This window comes from Lepus europaeus, chromosome 4 (genome assembly GCF_033115175.1).
Source record: "Lepus europaeus isolate LE1 chromosome 4, mLepTim1.pri, whole genome shotgun sequence".
In the NCBI taxonomy this organism is placed as follows: Eukaryota; Metazoa; Chordata; class Mammalia; order Lagomorpha; family Leporidae; genus Lepus; species Lepus europaeus.
The window spans coordinates 72,346,508-72,365,650 of NC_084830.1; the positions used below are offsets into that span (position 1 = coordinate 72,346,508).

The 19,143-nt window shown below is 39.1% G+C and overlaps 1 protein-coding gene across 3 annotated transcripts in view; it reads right to left on the reverse strand.

Annotated features, from left to right (window-relative positions):
• Positions 1–326: 326 nt before the first annotated feature.
• The window catches only part of XKR9 (XK related 9), a 36,708-nt gene continuing 17,891 nt past the window's right edge, over positions 327–19,143 (reverse strand). For all 3 annotated transcript variants that reach the window (XM_062189553.1, XM_062189554.1, XM_062189552.1), the window contains 2 exons: positions 11,248–11,468; positions 327–1,037 (listed from right to left, as the gene is read on the reverse strand). In XM_062189553.1, coding sequence (XP_062045537.1) covers positions 409–1,037; positions 11,248–11,468 — 850 coding nt within the window. In that variant the 3' untranslated portion in view covers positions 327–408. The remainder of the gene's footprint in view (positions 1,038–11,247; positions 11,469–19,143) is intronic.

A 19,143-nucleotide genomic window follows, 5' to 3' on the forward strand; every position in this document is an offset into this window, starting at 1 on the left:
AATACATCTTCAGAAAAAAAGTTATGCACTGAATCAAGACGACAATGCAAAGAAGAATGAAGTGTTCTGCTCTTCTCCATTTACACTTCTCTACATCAGGCATAGCAGTTTTAGCTCAGGAACAATGACAAGAGTTAGACGGAAGCTCAATTACAACCCTCTTATTATGGGAATCAGAGCATTTCTACCATTTCAGGCTCAAGATGGCAGTCAATAAGCAAATATGTGAGTACTCAAGATCTTTAAAACCAAGAAAGATTTTAATTTTAATAAATTAACATTACAATTAGTATATCAGAATTGACCTCAAACTAAACAAAGTAAAAATAAGAGACAACCCATACCCAACATGTATTTTCTTTATTAATCAATGAAGCAAAAATTTTTAAAATCTCCCAAATGAATAGCTTATTCCATTAGAAAATATCTTATTCTACAATCTCTTTGAACTGATTTTCCATCAATTTCATCAAACTCTGTTTCTTCAGTCTTGTTTGGGTGAAAAATCCCATAATAAACAATAAGAAAAATAACTCCAAGGAGAAGAGTAAGAACTATAGTGATACTGATAGGTCTAATATAATCTGCATTAAAAATAGAGAGTGGGTAAACCCAGAACACAACCAGTATCCCCAGTGTGGTCAGTACCTTTACAATATAATAACAGGACATTGGACATTTGGTATTCTGGCCCTTAATGTTAAAAAATGTAACAATAAGAATAAATCCAACAACAGTCCTATATAAGAGTTCCATACTAAAAGAAGTACAAAACTGAGTTTGTTGTTTAAATGCCCACATTATACCTAAAAGCCAAATAAATAACAATAAAAATAAAGCAACCTTAACATTTAAGAATAGTAGAAGTACCACACTAAGCATCCAAGATAACAATGTAAATAACTTATAAAAGAGATACGTGACTTTGGGACAGTATCCATTAAGGGGATTTTTATTAGGCAAGGATTTTCTTAAGGCTATTTGATAATCAACTGCTGACCAAGAAACAGCACAGCAAGAGACCACGACAGACAAATCTACAAAACAAAAAAGAAATGATATATTATCATTGGAATAATAATTACAATACTAAGTTACTCTATGCCATACATGACTTAAGTGTATACACACACACTTACTAACACCTGTCAGACACCTTAAATACTCATTCCTTCTAATCTTTGAAGAAGATTGTAATATTCTACTACATGTCAGGGAAATCAGGCTTAAAGAGATACATTACCTGACCCAAGTCACAGAGGTAGCAAGTTGTAAAACAGATTTGAATGAAAATCTTTCTGATCCAAATTTTATGTACTTACTCATTATATCAGGTTGCCTTATAATTATTTTTAATAAGTTCATTGAGAAAATTTTATTTAGCAACTGGTATACTAGAAACTGCATACTCTGGGAGTTAAGAGATAATATTTATAATGTTAGCTTTTCTAAACTTTTTGGCCTTTACCTTGGGCATAAATCTAACTGGAGTGGGTGGACGAATAGAAATGTTTAAAAGAAAACTTAATATAAGTGCAAAGTATTAACAAGATAATATGTCAACATAAAAATATGTTCTAAAACTTAAAAATTTCTATAGTTTTGATATTTTCCCCCAACAAACAACAGAGGTTTAAGTTCATTACTATTTTCAAAAGGCAAATCACTATTAGCCCAAGTGTCAAGACAGAGGGTTTCTTTTTTTTATTTTATTATTTTTTTTTTATTTTTATTTTTTGACAGGCAGAGTGGACAGTGAGAGAGAGAGACAGAGAGAAAGGTCTTCCTTTGCCGTTCGTTCACCCTCCAATGGCCGCCGTGGCCGGTGCACCGCGCTGATCCAAAGCCAGGAGTCAGGTGCTTCTCCTGGTCTCCCATGGGGTGCAGGGCCCAAGCACTTGGGCCATCCTCCACTGCACTCCCTGGCCACAGCAGAGAGCTGGCTTGGAAGAGGGGCAACCAGGACAGGATCGGTGCCCCGACCGGGACTAGAACCCGGTGTGCCGGCGCCGCAAGGTGGAGGATTAGCCTATTGAGCCGCGGCGCCGGCCAAGACAGAGGGTTTCTATAAAAATGAAAGATATTAGAGAATTAGATAAGAGCACTTTAGAGTAGAATACAGACTGCTTCTCATCTGCTTTAAGCTTTATTGTAAGTCTGCATAATATGAGAGGCAGACTTACAATTTCCTATCTATCGATGAGGATAACAAAGACAGGGCCTTATCCATGGCTAAAACCACTTTCTTGGTTTTAGCACATTCCACCCTGGATATTACTAGTTAGACTTCTTTTTCCTTTTTAATACAAAAATACTTGAAACACAACATCACTTTGCCTCAAATTCCCTTTATATCTTTTTTGTAATTGGTTTTAATTTCTAACGAATTAACACATACAAATAATTTATAAAGTTCTATGAAACTTGAAAGAAAAGTAGTATTTTGCCTTACTGCACCTCACCCTTGGTTCCAACACCCACAAGAAATCATTATCAACTCTTCTAGCTTTTCTTCTGACATTTATTGTCATATTTCTACATAAAGCACACATTGTTCTTTATTTATATGTTTTAGATACTGTTTATCAATTCCCTATCAGGAAGAGGATTTAGCACACAAACACGTAGATGCGTCCTCTTTTCTTCTTCTTTTTTTTTTTTTTTTAAGATTTATTTATTTACTTGAAAGTCAGCATTACACAGAGAAGAAGCAGAGAGAAAGAGAGAGAGGTCTTCCATCTGCTGGTTCACTCCCCAGTTGGCCCCAATGGCTGGAGCTGCGCCTATCCGAAGCCAGAAGCCAGGAGCTGCTCTCAGGTCTCTCATGTGGGTGCAGGGGCCCAAGCACTTGGGCCATCTTCTACTACTTTCCCAGGCCATAGCAGAGAGCTGGATTGGAAGTGGAGCAGCTGGGACTCGAACTGGTGCCCATATGGGATGCTGGCACTGCAAGCGGCAGCTTTACCCACTACGCCACAGCAGCAGCCCCAGATGTGTCATCTTTTCATTTTTTTCTCCTCTCATCCACCCAAGAGTAACATAAGTTTTTGATGAAATCAATATTGAATATTTACCTTATTATTACTATATAAACACAGCTTTTGTTTAAACTACCAAACCATTCTGATTATATTCTTTCTTTTAATACTTTTAATTTTTCTGGAAGTTAATTGCCTTACTTTCTTAGTTTTTTATAACAGTATCACAATTAGGTTTAAAAAAAAATACCATCTTTGTGCTCTAAACTCATTGCTCTCAAGGTTAACTTCCTGTCTTCTCAGGACTTCCTTTAACCTCTCTTCTGCCTTCACTTCCTCGTTTCTAGTTCTATATCCTCTTTCTATATTCCCAGGTTTTGATTAAGCTCTCCAGAATAAGAACAGTTTCCCAGAAGCTGACTTTTTTTGAGATCTCCTATGTCACAAAATGTCTTTATCCTCATATTGTTAGTTTTTGCTAAAAATAGAATTTAAAGATAAAAAAACACTTTTTCCACTGAAACTTTAAGTCATTGCTCTTTTATGTTACAATTTCATTTGCTGTGTTTAAGAATTTCAATTGTCGCTCAATTTCTCTATCTTTCTGGTCTTTTCTTCTCTAAAATCTTCCAGAATTTGATCCTTATCTTTGCTTTTCTAAAATGATATAATGATGTGCTGAGTTTGTTGGTGTGAGTCATTTATTCACTCTTTTAATCTAATAATTCACACCCATCAGTGGCAGGCCCTGTTTTCATTCTTTGGCAGTCTCCTTAGAAAACACATAACATGGAGCCGGCACTGTGGTATAGCAGGTAAAGCCACTGCTGAAGCACCAGTTTTCCATATCAGCACCAGTTCAAGTCCAGGCGGCTCCCCTTGCAATTCAGCTCCTTGTTACTCCTGGGAAAGCAGTGAAAGATGGTTCAAGTCCTTGGGCCCTTGCACCTACATGGGAGAACTGTATGAAGCTCCTGGCTCTTGGCTTTGGCCTGGCCCAGTCCAAACCATTGTGGCCAATTTGGGGAATGAACAAGCAGATAGAAGATTCCCCCCCCACCCGCCGCCGCTTCCCTCCCAACCCACACCCCCGCTTCTGCCTCTCCTTCTCTGTAATTCTTTCAAATAATAAATCTTAAAAAAAATTATATTGGCCGGCACCGAGGCTCACTTGGCTAATCCTCCACCTGCGGCGCCAGCACCCTGGGTTCTAGTCCCGGTTGGGGCACTGGATTCTGTTCTGGTTGCTCCTCTTCCAGTCCACCTCTCTGCTGTGGCCTGGGAAGGCAGTGGAGGATGGCCCAAGTGCTTGGGCCCTGCACCCACATGGGAGACCAGGAGGAAGCACCTGGCTCCTGGCTTCAGATCAGCGCAGTGCGCTGGCCATAGCGGCCATTTTGGGGGGTGAACCAACGGAAGGAAGACCTTTCTCTCTGTCTCTCTCTCTCTCACTGTCTAACTCTGCCTGTCAAAAAAAATAATATCATGCATATTAAACAAATTGATGCTTAAAGATAATCAATATTGTTTATCTCAGAGGTGGATTCATCATGAAGACAGTGAAGTTTAAATTTCAAATACCCTCCATTACCCAGTCTCCTACCAAGTATGGTAAAGTCTTAGCAATGTGTTCATCTAGTCACATATTTTTTTTAATTTGCCAAAATAAGACATTTGTATTTAACTGATTAAATCCTCTCTCTTGATTCCTATTGACCCTGTGTCACATTTTCCCTTGATTTTGAAGTGGTTGTGGGCATTCTGGGGAACTGGGCTAAGGGAATTCAGTGAAAAAATGTTTAAGTTAGGTGTAGAAGCATGTGCTTATGAGAAATGCTTGAATAAATAAGTGGCAGAGTTAGGATTCTAACATTTTTTTTAATCTTAACATTTCACAATTCAGTCAGTTCTCCATATCCATTGTATTTGTATCCATGGCTTCAACCAATCCCAGATAGAAAATATTTGATTAAATTTTATATTGCACATGTACAGATATTTTTTCCAGTCATGATTAAATAATACAGTATGTCAACTACTCAAGTAGCATTAGCATTTCCCTTTATTAGGTATGATAAGTGATACAGAGATGATTTAAAGTATAACCAAGGATGAGCATAAGTTATATGCAAATACCATGCTGTTTTATACAAGCGACTTGAGCATCTGCAGATTTTGGAATTTTCAGTGATCCTGGAGCCAATCTCCCTTAGACACCAAGGAAGGACTGTATGGCCATTCATGTGATTGGGCCAGCAACAGACCTTTGATTCCTACTGTTAGGGCACAGTGTGTATTTTAATCCAGGAGACACTATTAGTTTGACATTTTTGCCCATTTCTTGCTTGCCTACCTGTTTCTAATTTTCTTCTGACAGATTACAGCTCTAACCTGTACATTATACTCTATCCAAACTGAATTCCTTCTATTTCAAACCATGTCTTTGCTTATGCATTCCCTCAGTCTGAAATGACCTCACCTGATAACATTAAACAGATTCCTATTCATTTCTTCCTGATTTGATAATAAATACTGACATAAGTAAAGAAAACATAAAAAATCGGCACTATTCACTAAATAAGATATCAACAATAAACTAGTGATATCAACTGATATAGTATTTGTCACTTCATCTAAAAATAAAAAATTTTTAAATATCCTGAAATCTGATAGCACATTATTAAATTAGTAGATATTTTCTACAATTTTATGACAACCCCAAAAAATGTGATATTAGCAAAGAAGAGAAATTTTCTAAATTAAAATGGAAAGTTTAATTAACTTTACTAGAGAGAAGATGGAATTATTCTTGTACTCTCTCTATGGAAATTTTAAAATCATTATGTAATCTAGAGCCAACCAAAGAGTATAAAGCTAAAAAAAGAGAAAAGAACATTAAAATAATGAAAATATTACATGAATACTTAGCAAACCGTTTCAACCATTAGATAACAACTTAAGAAAACATTTACCAGAAGGTCCAATGCCTTCTATAAATTTTAAGAATCATGTATTTGAAAATCATGTATTTGCTAAGTATTCATGTAATATTGCTATTGTCAGCAAGCGATCTAGGACTTGCTCCCTCATTTCTCTAGTCTAAGCCCAACTTGTTCTTTCATTTCTCTATTCTCTTCAAGGTAGGAAACTAATTCTATTATAAAGGAATCTGTAGGACGCACAATTTAATCTTTAGACCTTATAAAAGAGATGGCTAACATTTTTCTGTAATAGCATAGCCAAAATAAGAATTTAAATAATAATCTCATAGCTAGATTCACTTCGCCATCAGCGAAGTATACAGTAAGTAGAAAAAACCTCCCTTTCAGACAAAAGGGAAAGAAAGTTTTAAAGTGAGAATATAATTTTCCTCATGGGCATTGTCTACCTTAGAAAAACTACTACAGAACATGCCTGTGACTATAGACTTGTAGTTCAGGCCATCGAAGATTAGAGATGGGACACGGGCACTCCCTTGACTTGCATCCTCTGGTCTGCTTGAACACAAACCAGGAGGAAAAGAAAGCTAGGCATCAGAAGCAATGGGTGGCAGGCCTATTAATGGCTGATCTGTACAGTGATCTGCCCTCAAGGAGACCCAACAGGCCAGTCCACTGCAGTGGCTTTCAATGTGGTAAGCCTGGGCTTCAGCAGAAGTCAGCTTGGGAAGAGCCCTGGCAGCTCTGCCAAGAGTTGGATCACTGGAAATGGACCTGCCCTGGAGTCGAAGGATGCCCAGGTCAGAGCCACAGATCTTATTGGCTCTAAGCTGAAAAGCCCTTCACTCAGCCCAACTTCCAAAGTGACCACTGCAGCTGAGGGGATGGTCAAGTAGGGTCAGCAACATTGCAGGCAGAAGTAAATTTCTTGTTAGAGATGCCCCCTGCCTTTACTTGGCCAGTTCTCCTCCCAGGACAGCCAAGTAATGAAAGTCAACAGAGTGCCTTCCCCCAGGAGGTTCACACCTCCCTTAGGATGTACCCCATGCAAAGAGATAGATAGGTCTGGGCCTCTTAACTTACAAGGCCTAAAGCCCAACAGATTATTATCAAGCCCCTACTGTCAGGTTCTATTTGCCTCTCAATCAGAAAACTTAATTGTAGCTTAGACAGCACCTTTCTTAGCTCCTCTAATAATGACTCTGGCCTTTGTTCTAGACCCTGTCTAGCGCACTTGGGCCTCATTCCTTTGTAATCATAACCTCTACCACCAATGGCTCTACTCCCATCCTGTGTGTACTGATGGTCCTCTTCCCCACTTAATGCTGTATAATTGTTCAAACCTGGTAAATGCCACTCTTAGGATCATTGGTTACTATTCTCACCCTGTCTTTTATGACCTTGTCTAAATATGATCAGAGTCGGCGAACTTGGAAGGCTTCCATAGCCTTGGCAACTCATGACGAGAGCCTAGTTTGGTTACTGGCACCATAGAGTGTCAATTTGTTGGGTCAACAACAGGAGTCACTGTGCACTTGCTCCTCATGTGGGATCTCTGTCCTTAATGTGCTGTACATTGTGATTTAATGCTATAACTAGTACTCAAACAGTATGTTTCACTTTGTGTTTCTATGTGGGTGCAAACTGTTGAAATCTTTACTTAATGTATACTAAATTGATCTTCTGTATATAAAGAGAATTGAAAATGAATCTTGATGTGAATGGGAGGGGAGAGGGAGCGGGAGAGGGGAGGGTTGCGGATGGGAGGGAAGTTATTGGGGGGGGGGGGGGAAGCCATTGTAATCCATAAGCTGTACATTGGAAATTTATATTCATTAAATAAAAGTTAAAAAAAGTAAAGTATATTAACTCCATTTACCTTCCACCTGACTTACAAGTCATTGACCTGTATTTTCATTCTATCTTTTTCTTAACCACATAGTATTATTTTTGTTTGAGTCAATCAATGTTCATTTAGATTTACCCACTATTTTCTTTTTGCTCTTTATTCTTTTTTGCACCTCAGAACACTTTTGTTCTGTCTGAAGTACATTATTGGTAATTTCCTTTAAAGGTAAAATACTGTGGTATAGATTTTCCCTATCTAGTATGCTTGTGAGGTAACAGAATTCTTGAATATGTGAGTAGGTATCTCTCATCAATTTTGAAATCTTTTCATCCATTAACTTTTTCAACATTGCCTTGTTCCATTTTTCCCTTTTCTTTCCTTTGAAGAATGTACACAGATGTGTATTAGACTTCATGTCTCTTTATCTTTTTCATATTTTCTGTCTCTTAAGCTACAATCTAATTTCTTTTCACCTGGCATTGACTCACTCATTGTGTAATCTGCTGAGTTTATTTCAGTTCTTAGATGTTTTTAAGTTCTCTTAAGTTCTACTTATTTCATTTTCAAATATAAACTCATTTTTATAGTTTCTTGTATCATATTTTCAAGTTCAATATTTACGTCTTTAAACATAATAGGATGATTGTTTTGTACTTTGCATCTGTTAATTTCCAAAATCTAACGTCAGAGTTTTTTCTTATTTTTGCTGGTAATTACTTATTATATCTTATGTCTTTGGGAGCTATAAACTACTATTAACCATTCATTTTCCTTAGAAAACTAATTGTGAAAATTATCTGAGGCCTAAGATAAGATGAGTTCTTCCAGGAGAATTCTTGTTTCTGCCAGACACCTTTCAGTCTAGCACTTTAAACTATATTCACAGCTTGGTTTTTGTAAGTTTTTTGCTTTGTTTTTTGGATTAGCCAATAAGTATGAATTTTGGTTTCAAATCTTACTGTTGTAACTTTTCAGGGATCTCTTCTCCTGCTCTACTCAGCCTCAATGCAGCATTCCTAGCTGTGTCTTGGAAGTGGGGACTGAGTTAGGTAACTTCATTCTCACTCAAGGAAGCATGCCTTTTGGAATCCTAGTTTTACTGATTAAGATTTACTACCAGAGAAATACCTCACCACCCCTGGAAGGACTCTTGCATTTTTGTATTCTTTCATATCCTGAGAAGTCATCAAAACAGAATCTCCTATTTATTAGGCTCAACAAAAACCCTCAAGGTATAAACGCCTTTAGAGTCCTATTTAACTATGCTATATTCCCACCTTCATACACATTTTGGTCTGGTATATCATATATTTCATGTTTAGGGAAGACTTTTAAAATATTCTAATATTATTAGATATTTTCAGTGAGAAGACTATAATAATTTAGCCGTTCAGTGGAAGAGTTGACTCAAATAACCCGTTGCCTATCTGTATTCTATCTTCTAAATATTTATTGATATTTCTAATCTGCTAATCTATTTTAAATTTCTTTATCCTTCTGTATGTATATTGTTTTCATGCTTTTATTCTCCTTTCAATGTGATTTCAAAATGAGCAGAAATAAAAGAATATTTTCACTGTGGTGCAGTGACTTAACATGCCACTTGGAATTCCTGCAATCCACATTGGAGGGTCTGGTTTGAGTCCTGGCTACTCTGCATTTCCAATCCACCTTCCTGCTAATGTGGATATGAGACAGATCCTGATAGCCCAGGTACTTGGGTGCCTGCCACCCACAGGGAGATCCTGATACGAGTTCTTGCTTCCTGGATTTGGCTGGCTGTTGCAGGTATTTGGGGAGTAAGCCAGCAAATGGAAGATCTCCTCCCCCCACCCCCAGCTCTTGCTCTATTTCAAGTAAATAATCTTTTAAAAAAGAATATGTTTAGTCTTCTGATGTATTTATACATAAACCTGATTCTTTTACATTTTAAGTAGATTTTTTGATTGTCAAATAAAACAGCTAATACAGAAAATTTGGAAAAGCATAAAGACAAAACAAATCATTAATAATCTTACTGCCCAGAAGCAGCCATATTAAACATTTTGGCATATTTTCTTTCAGACATTTTCTATATAATAATTTATTTGTATCCTTAAATGCATGTCAATAGTAAAGTTTATGCCTAAGTTTTACCATTGCTTTCCTATGTCAATAAATTTTTTTCTAAACACTTTCTAGTAGATACATTTTTCATACTGTCTACAACAACTTATTTTTTTAAAGATTTTATTTATTTACCAAGTCACTAAGACACTTTGGATCTTATTTTTTGCTACTTTTCACTCATCTCAACTTCTTAGTTCAAGAAGAAACTATAAGAATGAAACCATAATTTAAAGAGAGCCATGTATCATTTGAAATCATGCACAGATCTACCTATATAATACAGGCTGCTGTGAGCATCTAGGGAATTATCTAGTAGAGACAAGAACTCGCTGTTTCTCCTGCCCTACCCCCACTTTCTCTCTCTCCTTTTCTCTCTCTCTCCTTTTCTCTCTCTCTCTCTCTCTCTCTCTCTCTCTCTCTCTCTCACACACACACACACACACACTACCTTTCAAATAATCAAAAACTAGATAAATAAAAATTTAACAATTAAAGCTTTATATTGACTTAAATTTGCTTGACCACGCTCCAGAAAAATGCAGTGCTGAAGAATAAGTTGTAGGCAGCTTTTCAGGAAGGTCTCAAACAGCATAACTTCTTTATGCAGACCAATTTGTTTCTCCATGAAGTTACTAGTTTTGCAACTACGTTTTGTTTCTAACTTTTGCATATAACATGATACAGATCCCAACCCAAGAATTCTTTACATCACCAGGAAAAATAAGTCACATATACACATAGGTTTACTCTAGTGGCTTACTACCAGTCAAAGTATAGTCTACATTTTAGAGGCTTACAGGAAATTGAGAACAGGGAGATTTTAGGGTAATGGGCTGATCTCACTTGTGAGTGTAGCACTGAGTGAACACCAGGAAAAATGACAATGTGGCCCTCAGATGAATCCAAATCTATGTGAAACCCTAGCAATTAATGGTAACTGTGACTTTTATATAGTAAATAAATGTTTTTTTTATCTCAAATATCTATGAAAAGATTTCTTTTTATGGGGAGGCAGATGGTACAGCAGTTAAGACGCTGCTTGGTATGCATGAATCCCATTATCAGAGTGCCTGAGTTTGAGTCCTGGCTCCCTTTCTAATTCCTGCTAATATACATCCTGGGAGGAAGTAATGGTAGCTCACATACTTAGGTCCCTGCCACCTACATGGAGACCTGGATTGGGTTTGGGCTTCTGACTTCCACCTAGCTCATCCATGGTTGTTGCAGGCATTTCAGGAATGAACAAGCAAATGGAAGATTCATTCATTCTCTCTCTCTCTCTCTCTCTCTCTCTCTCTCTCTCTCTCTCTTCCTCTGTGTGTGTGTGTTTCTGTTTTTCAAATAAATAAAAATTTTAAAAAGAAAGTCTTACACTGACTGAAATTCGCTTGACCTTGCTCCAGAAAGATGTAGAGCTGAAGAACAAGTTGAGGGCAGCCTTCCAGGTAGGTCTCAAACAGTCTGAGCATGCTCAAATCAGTCACTCTATCTATAACTTCTTTATGTGGATCAATTTGTTCTTCCATGAAGTTACTAGTTTTGCTGCTATATTTGAATGCTATATGGTAACCATTTTTCAGAGCAAACCAGTACCTGTGAAGTAAACATGAACATGTCTTCAGTCATATATTCTTTAGAACATCTATGTTAATATACATAATTTTTTAAAATAATGTGTATAATAAGTATGGAATTTCTCCACATACTTGATTCCTAGTACATATTATTTGTGAATATCTCACAGTGGATTTTAAGATTTTGATTTCATAAATTTTTATTGTATGTTTGATGTACAGTTGTGTGCTAGGCCTATTGAGTATACATAATCACATTTGATTTTTAAAATAATTATATGAATAGATATTTTCACTTAAAATATGGGGAAAACAAGGCTGAAAACTGGAGAGTGATTTGCTGTAAGTTACACAAGAGTAAAAGGCAGGTCTAAGGTCCAAATTCAGATCTTATGTTTCCTAATCAACCCTTTCTGAATGATAAATTACAATATTCATTTCAGGTACTTTGTGTTACCTACAACATATATATATATATATATATATATATATATATATATATTCCCATATGAGAACAACAAGGTTAAAGATGAGACTGAATCTTCTTTCAATTTATCTAACAAACCAAAATTACTCCTTACCTATAAGGTGCTAGGTTCATTGACTATCACCATTCCAGAAAATATATAAAACCTCAAACACTCTCATCATATCCCCAGGTTTGATTACTTCTGTTCAAGTTCAGCCTAGGTTCTCTGGGATTCCTGGCCCATCATGTGATCCTGACTCCATACTCATTTTAAGCAGCCTCCACCAACCTCTGGACTATGGGGCTGCCCCATCCTATAACCTCAACTGAAAGCAGAAACAAATCTTTTCTTTCCCTAGGAACCTCTTCTCAGATATTTCAGTTAAAGTAACAAAAAGTGGACTAAATGTTCATCAAAACTGTCTACACCTCAGCTTTCTCACATATTTTTTAAAAAGGCAGTGATACATATTTTGTTTCAACCTACTCATTCTGCCACTGTTTCCCATTTCAGTAAATGGGCTGCTAACATTCACCATGTTCCTCAAACCAAAAATGATGTAAATAATTTACAACTTCTCTCTTTTTCTCACAACCTATAAATGCCTCAAGATTCTCTCAACTCTTGGTTCTGATTTCAAATTTATGCAGGTTCTAAACACTTCTCACCATTTCTACCGCTACCCTTCGAGTTTAAACAGCCAACTTTCTGGCCTGAATAATTTCAATAGCCTTATTATAGGTCTCTCTGATCCTACTTTTGTTCCCCATATAACCTATTCTCTACACAGCATTCAGATTGAACCTTTTAAACACAATCCATATGTCACTCTTCTGTTTAAAATAATCAGTTGATTTCTAGCAAACAGAATAAAAGCCAAAGTCCTTGCCACAACTTCCATGATTTGTCTCCCACAATCACTGCCACCAACTCTACTTACATCTCATTCCTCCTACATTTCCAGTGTGACTACCTTGCTGTTTTTCCCAACTTTAAAGCCTTTTGCATTGCTATTCTCTTTGCCTTGAACCCTTCAAAACCCCAGATATGAGGATACTTCAAAAAGTTTGTAGAAAATGGATTTTAAGATAAGCTAAAAGTTTAATTTTGTGCAAAATTTTATATTCATGCATAGATTTTTTTTAGATATGTATTTTCCATGAACTTTCTGAAGATCCCTTGTCTTTTGAATGCTCCTTAACTTCATCCAGATCTCTACTCCGTTACCACTTATTTCACCAAGGACTGCAAGACCACACCATCTAAAGCAATGTACTTGGGGCTGGAGCTGTGGAGCAGTAGGTTAATCCTCCACCTACAGTGCCAGCATCCCATACGGATGCTGGTTCTAGTCCCAGCTGCTCCTCTTCCAATCCAGCTCTCTGCTATGGCCTGGGAAAGCAGTAGAAGATAGCCTGAGTGCTTTGGGTCCCTGCACCTGCATGGGAGATCTGGAAGAAGCTCCTGGCTCCTGGCTTCGGAAAGACCCAGATCCAGCTGTTGCGGCCATTTGGGGAGTGAACCAGTGGGATGAAGACCTTTCTCTCTGTCTCTCTCTCTCACTGTCTGTAACTCTACCTCTCAAATAAATAATAAATAAAATATTTAAAAATAAGTAATGTACTCTATCATATTCTCATTATCCTATTATTTTTCTGCATACTGCTTATCAAACACTTGATATATTATTTTGATTTATCATATTTATCATCTTGAAATAATACAATCCAAATGACACACAGTAAATATACAGCTCCAGCAGAAGGTCACAACCACATTGGCACAATGAGTCAGAAGACTGAGTTTGAGTCTACCACAGTGGACAGAAATTAAAGGGGACCCCAGAAAAGAGTGGGCTATAGAACAGAGAACCCACAAATCTTCACATACTCATTTTAGATCCTTGGTTGAATACTTACTGTGCATATGTGGGATAAGACTCCAAGGAACTGAGGAAAAACAGCTATACAGAACCTGAGAAGAAATTCCACCAGCTGTCTACTACAAAGAGTTTGGAATTTGAGTTCCTCCAAATTTGGAAGGACTTGGTAAATACCACAGGCATTGCACTGAAACCTCAAACAGGCCATTCCATAGGAGTAAAGACCATTTCAGGAGTACGAAAATTTCCCTCAAACTGAGGACAAAAGAAAAATAGCCTTTCCCTATCAAAGCAAAACCTAAGCACAGCCTCTTATAAGACTTTGAAATAATTTAACAGTCTGCTTTCTCCTAGAGGATGATAACAGAAACCAATCCAATGTCTCCACAAGATGTATAATCACTTACCTTGTAATGTCTATGAGACAATTAAATATTACTAGACATGTAAATAAACAGGAAAATGTGACGCATAACAAAGGAAAAATAGTTACTAAAGATATATCAATTAATACAGATATATCCACAGATGACCCAGATATTGAAATTATCAAGCAAAGATTTTAACATAACTACAGTAAAGATGAAAACTGGAATAAGGGACCAAATGGAAATATTTTACTTCTAAAATACAATACATAAAATCAAAGATTCATTGGATGGAAATAACAGCGAATTGGACACAACAAAAGAAATATCTGTTTACTTGGGGGCCGGCACCGTGGCTCACTTGGTTAATCCTTTGCCTGCGGTGCCGACATCCCATATAGGCACCAGGTTCTAGTCCCGGTTGCTCCTCTTCCAGTCCAGCTCTCTGCTGTGGCCCAGGAGGGCAGTGGAGGATGGCCCAAGTGCTTGGGCCCCTGCACCCACATGGGAGACCAGGAGGAAGCACCTGGCTCCTGGCTTCTGATCAACGCAGTGCGCCAGCCTTAGCCACCATTTGGGGGGGTGAACCAAATGACCTTTCTGTCTCTCTCTCTCACTGTCGAACTCTGTCTGTCAAATAATAAAAAATATGTTTACTTGAAAATAAATGCTATAAATTGAATGTTTAGATGTCTTCCCCAGACTCATATTCCCCATCATATTTGGAAGGTGGGGGAACTTGGGGGATATTAGATGAATGGGATTAGTATCATTAAAAGAGGGATTAGTAGCCCAGTCCTTCCACCATGTGAAGACACTCCAGAAAGTTTCAACTATGAATAAGAATGCAGGCCCTCACCAAATACCAAATCTGCTAGTACCTTGATACTGGAGTTCCCATATTCCAGAAATTTAACAAATAAACTTCTGTTGTTTAGAAGCAAAATACCAGTTAAGGTGTTTTGTTATAGTAGCCTCCATGAACTAAGACAGCTGATTGATATAAATCATCCAACCAAAAGCATAGAGAGAAAAAAAGGGAGAGGATGAACTGAATCTCAATAACACAGGTATACTTAAAGTTTCAGGAGAAAAGAGAAGAAAGGGGTCAGTATTGTGGTACAGTGGGTTAAACCACTCTTCGGACACCAGCATCCCGAATCAGAGTGCTGGTTTGAGTCCTAGCTACTCTACTTTCAATTCAACTTCCTATTCATGTGCTTGGGGAGACAGCAGATGATGGCCCCAGGTACTTGGGCCCCTGCCACCCATATGGGAGACCCAAATGAGTTTCTGGTTCCTGACTTCAGCTTGGCCTAGACCTGCCTGTTGTTAGTCATTTGGGGAGTGAACCAGCTGATAGAAGATGTGTCTGTGTGTGTGTTTGTGTGTGTCCCTCTCTCTCTCTCTGTTATCTGCCTTCCAAATAAATAATCTTTAAAAAATGAAGCAGGAAAAAAATTCACAAAATATTGGCCAAAATATTTTTCTACATTTGATCAAAATAGCAATATACAGATCCAGAAAGACCAATAAATACAAGTTGGGGGCTGGTGTTGTGTCACTGTAGGTTAAGTTGACACTTGCAAAGCTGTCATCCCATATTGGAATGCCAACTTGAGTCTCAACTGCTCCACTTCCAATCCAGCTCCCTGCTAATGCACCTAGCCAGACAGAAGAGGATGGCCTAAATACTTGGGCCTCTGGCACCCACATTGGAGACCCAAATTCAGCCTGTACCAGATCCAGCTGTTGCAGACAAGACATCTGGGTAGTGAACCAGCAGATAGAAGATTCTCTCTCTCACTCGCGCTTTCTCTCTCTCTCTCGCTCTCTTTCTTTCTCTTTCTCTCCCTTCCTCCCTCCTGTTCTTTCTCTTGTCACTCTGGCTGTCAAATAAATAAACATATCTAAAAAAATCAAAATAAAGACAGGTAATCATACATGGATACATCATACTCCAACTAATTCAAATCAAATATAAAGAGAAAATCTTTAAAATAGATGAAGAAAAAAGAGAACAATGAAAATATTGGCTAATTTCTTGTGAGAAATAACACAAGCCAGGGAAAAAAGTATCAATAATTATAGTATATATAAATGGATTAAACCCACAATTAGGTAAAAAGAAAAACAACTTTATGTGCTTTGCAAGAGACTTTCTTTAAACATAGACAGATATTCTGAAAGAAAATCACAAAGACATTGACAAAGCTATATTAATATCCCAAACAAAATAGACTTCATATCAAATAAAATTATCAGAAATTAAGAAAGTCATATCAAGAGTAAAGTAAAAGCCATAGTGTATGAATCATCTGTTTGGGGCCGGCTCTGTGGCATAGCAGGTTAAGCCGCTGCCTGCAGTGCCAGCATCTCATATGGGCACTGGTTCAAGACCCTGCTGCTCCACTTCCAATCCAGCTCCCTGCTAATGCACCTGGGAAAGCACTGGAAGATGGTCAAACTCTTTGGCCCCCTGCACCTATGTGGGACCTGGAAGAAGCTCCTGACTCCTGGCTTCAGATCAATCTAGCTCTGGCCATTGTAGCCATTTAGAGAGTAAACTAGTGGATGGAAGATATCTTTCTCTGTCTCTGTCTCTGTCTCTGTTTCTCTCTCTCTCTCTGCCTCTGCCTCTCTGTAACTCTAGCTTTCAAATAAATATTAAAAAAAAAAAAAGAATCAACTGTTGAGGATGGCATTGTGGGGTAGCAGGTAAAGCTGCTGCCTGCCATGCCAACATCCCATAGGTCACCAGTTTGTTTCCTGGTTGTTCCAATTCCAATCCAGCTCCCTGCTAATGGTCTAGGAAAAGCAGCAGAAGATAGCCCAAGTTGTGGTGGAAGGCCATGCCAAGATGGCTGCTGGCAAGCGAGCATCAGTTACTCAGGAAATGGCTTTGGAACCCACCTGGCAACAGAGCCTGCCTGGCAACAGGCAGTGATTGATTACAGCATAAACCGCCCCTTGACTGGATTGGCTGCCTCAGCTATATAAGCTGCTGCACAAACTGAAATAAACGAGTCTGCAAGCCGCTTGCCTCTGGCCTGCTTTCACCCAACTCCCAGTGTCTGTGTTGTGACTCCATGCCTCTTGCCCCCACCATGCTCCTCCTCTCAGAACAAATCCACAGCAATATCTGGAGCCCAATGTGACTGAGAGAGACAGCGTGTCAGACTTGGCAAGGTCCTCCCTTGATTTCGGCAAGTAGGCCCCTCGGTGTTTGGTGTGCTGTTTGGTTCTATGAGGGTGAGAACAGAACCACCTCCTACACCCCTTTCCTTGTCCTTGTCCTTGTCCTTGTCCTTATCCTCAGGTGAAGTGACCCCAGGTTAGGCACACACCACCCAGAAGCATAACTCTGCTTCTCGCTCCTCCTTTTACTTTCCGTTTGCCTGGCAAATTCACATAAGGGACTGATCATCCCAGAATTCGGAACCAAGTCATCTTTCCTCACTCAAGAGAGATGATGCTCCAGAGACACCGTGTGGGCATACAGCCTTGACCTAATGAATCAGGGAAGTCCCCCACTAAGCACAGGACTTATGTACAATCTGATACACCATTGTTCGTCTAACATAGGGAACCCCTGCATAACTCCATCAGCCACTGAGGTGCTAGGAATTTATTTTGTTATGGCAGCGGTGCTGTGTGTGTCTTTCCTTTGGCTAGAGTTTGCATGGTGGGCTGCTCTTAAGCACTCAAACATGGGAAAGATACCCCCTTCTCAGAAACCCACACAGATTACCAAACATAATGAATCTGTGAGTGGTAAGCGCCTGTCACTCCAGGCCACTGCCTCACAGGCAACAGTTGATGACTTGGGGAGAGAGAGTTCTGACACTGAAAATGACATGACAACAGACAATACAGCAATGCCTAGTCAGCCACATCTGACCCACTCCCGACCCAGGAAGGCAGTGATGAAAAATAATCCCCACATTTGTGGCAGTCCCTGGGTCCCCGGGCACCCCAGGCTCTCAGGGCAGCCACTAGTCCCCTTCACAACCGCATGTTTGCCATTAATGTTGCAGTGGACGCAAAATTCAGGCCCTGGATTCCAATGCCCGTAAAAAGGCTTCTGCTAACCAAGAGCCGAGGATATGTTTGTATCTTTCCAGAGAATGCAGGACAGCCCATTTGGGTACCAGCCAGAAACATCAAGCCTGCAACTGACAGTCAACCATAACCAGCTGAACAAGACTGAGATTCCACTTTATTAGTGGATGCACCTGCTACTGACTGTCAAGCTGCTGCTCTATCACCCTACCCTGAGGAGCTGCCCACAGCCACATCTGCTACTGCTTTATACCCCACAAGCTCCAGTCAGCCACTTGAATGGCCAACAGCCTGTGTGCGATCACACTATTCCTGATTACCATTGCTCCTCATTCCTACCCCCATCTGAGCAAGCACTCCTGTGGTCTCCCATTTTGAGGACTGGTTAGTCAATGACAGGTATGATCCCCTGGGGGACAACCTAAAACAGACACAGCCACGTACAGAGACCACATGGAAATGGAGTCAACAATGGTATGGCCAAGAATCATGCCTCCCATTGCTCAAAAATAAATGGAAAGGGGGAAATGTGGTGGAATGAGAAGGCCATGCCAAGATGGCCACTGGCAAGTGAGCATCAGTTACTCAGGAATGGCTTCGAAAACCACATGGCAACGGAGCCTGCCTGGCAACAGGCTGTGATTGGTTAGGGCAGAGACTGCCTCTTGACCAGATTGGCTGTCTTGGCTATATAAGCTGCTCTACCAACTGAAATAAACAAGTCTGCAGGCTGCTCACCTCTGGCCCGCTTTCACCTGACTCCCAGGGTCTATGTGGTGATGCTGTGCCTCTTGACCCCACAGCACTCCTCCTCTCAGAATTAATCCACAGCAACATTTTGATACTTTATGAACAAAGTAGACTTCCAACTTTCACTTGTGATTATTTACTTCTAATATACAGAAATACTTA